This window comes from Lepidothrix coronata, unplaced genomic scaffold (assembly GCF_001604755.1).
Source record: "Lepidothrix coronata isolate B3197 unplaced genomic scaffold, Lepidothrix_coronata-1.0 Scaffold627, whole genome shotgun sequence".
In the NCBI taxonomy this organism is placed as follows: Eukaryota; Metazoa; Chordata; class Aves; order Passeriformes; family Pipridae; genus Lepidothrix; species Lepidothrix coronata.
Window position 1 is genome coordinate 7280 of NW_016690807.1, and position 1517 is coordinate 8796.

Here is a 1517-nt window from a genome sequence, read left to right on the forward strand (position 1 = left end):
TGACCCCGGTATTGATCCCAGTATTGATCCCAGTATTGATCCCAGTATTGATCCCGACACCAATCCCAACACTGACCCCGGTATTGATCCCAGTATTGATCCCAGTATTGATCCCAGTATTGATCCCGACACCAATCCCAGCACTGACCCCGGTATTGATCCCAATATTGATCCCAATATTGATCCCAACACCAATCCCAGCACTGACCCCAGCATTGATCCCAATATTGATCCCAACATCAATCCCAGCACTGACCCCAGCATTGATCCCAGTATTGATCCCAATATTGATCCCAATATTGGTCCCAACACCAATCCCAGCACTGACCCCAGCACTGATCCCAGTATTGATCCCAGCATTGATCCCAGTATTGATCCCAACACCAATCCCAGCACTGACCCCGGCATTGATCCCAATATTGATCCCAGTATTGATCCCAACACCAATCCCAACACTGACCCCGGTATTGATCCCAGTATTGATCCCAGTATTGATCCCTCCCACCCCCGACGTCGCCCCCCAGGCTCACCCCGGCCCCGATCCCTCGGGATCTGTCCTTGTCCCCCCATTCCAGGGAGGAATGGATCCGGGCCATCCAGACCGTGGCCAACAGCCTCAAGGCCCGGGAGCCGCCGCCGCCCGAGGATCCCATGGAATTCCAGGGCGGATCCCCGGGATCCGACGACCCCGACGCGCCCGCCGGCAAATCCCGCCCCAAGGCCGTGAGTCTTCCCGGGAATCCTTTCTCCCAGAGCTTTTCCCGGCTGTTCCCACCCCCAAAACGGACTTTTTTTCCCCCAAAAAAAGACCATGAACGACTTCGATTACCTGAAGCTGCTGGGAAAAGGCACCTTTGGGAAGGTGATCCTGGTGCGGGAAAAGGCCTCGGGCCGTCACTACGCCATGAAGATCCTGCGCAAGGACGTCGTCATCGCCAAGGTGGGAACGGGGGGGGCTTGGGGGGGTTTGGGGGCTCGGGTTTGGGAATTCGGGGGTCGGGAAAGGGGAAAGGGGGCGTTCCCAGCCCGGAATTCCGGGATAATCCCCCTTTCCCGCCCCCAGGACGAGGTGGCCCACACGGTGACCGAGAGCCGGGTCCTGCAGAACACGCGACATCCCTTCCTGACCGTGCGTTCCTGGGGGGGAAACTGGGAATTCCCGGGAATCCCCGGCCTTGGTGGGGGGTCTCCCGTCTTGCTCTGGGCCCCCTTGGAATTCCCGTCCCAAAATTCCCCCCTTTTCTCACCCCTGACAGGCCCTAAAATACGCCTTCCAGACCCACGACCGGCTCTGCTTCGTCATGGAGTACGCCAACGGAGGAGAGGTGGGACGGGGGGCCTCAATCCATGGATTTGGGGGGCCTCAATCCCTGGGTTTGGGGGTCAGGATCCCTGGATTTGGGGGCCTCAATCCATGGATTTGGGGGAGCCTCAATCCCTGGGTTTGGGGGTCAGGATCCCTGGATTTGGGGGCCTCAATCCATGGATTTGGGGGAGCCTCAATCCCTGGGTTTGGG

At 58.6% G+C, this 1517-nt stretch overlaps 1 protein-coding gene across 1 annotated transcript in view; it reads left to right on the forward strand.

Moving 5' to 3' along the window:
- Positions 1 to 1517, forward strand: part of LOC108510301 (3-phosphoinositide-dependent protein kinase B-like) — a gene marked incomplete at its 5' end in the record, with an annotated part of 15304 nt that overhangs the window by 7272 nt on the left and 6515 nt on the right. Inside the window, 4 exons of the mRNA XM_017839973.1 lie at positions 525 to 723; positions 809 to 940; positions 1064 to 1129; positions 1257 to 1510. Of these exons, the coding sequence (XP_017695462.1) occupies positions 525 to 723; positions 809 to 940; positions 1064 to 1129; positions 1257 to 1510 (651 nt within the window). The remainder of the gene's footprint in view (positions 1 to 524; positions 724 to 808; positions 941 to 1063; positions 1130 to 1256; positions 1511 to 1517) is intronic.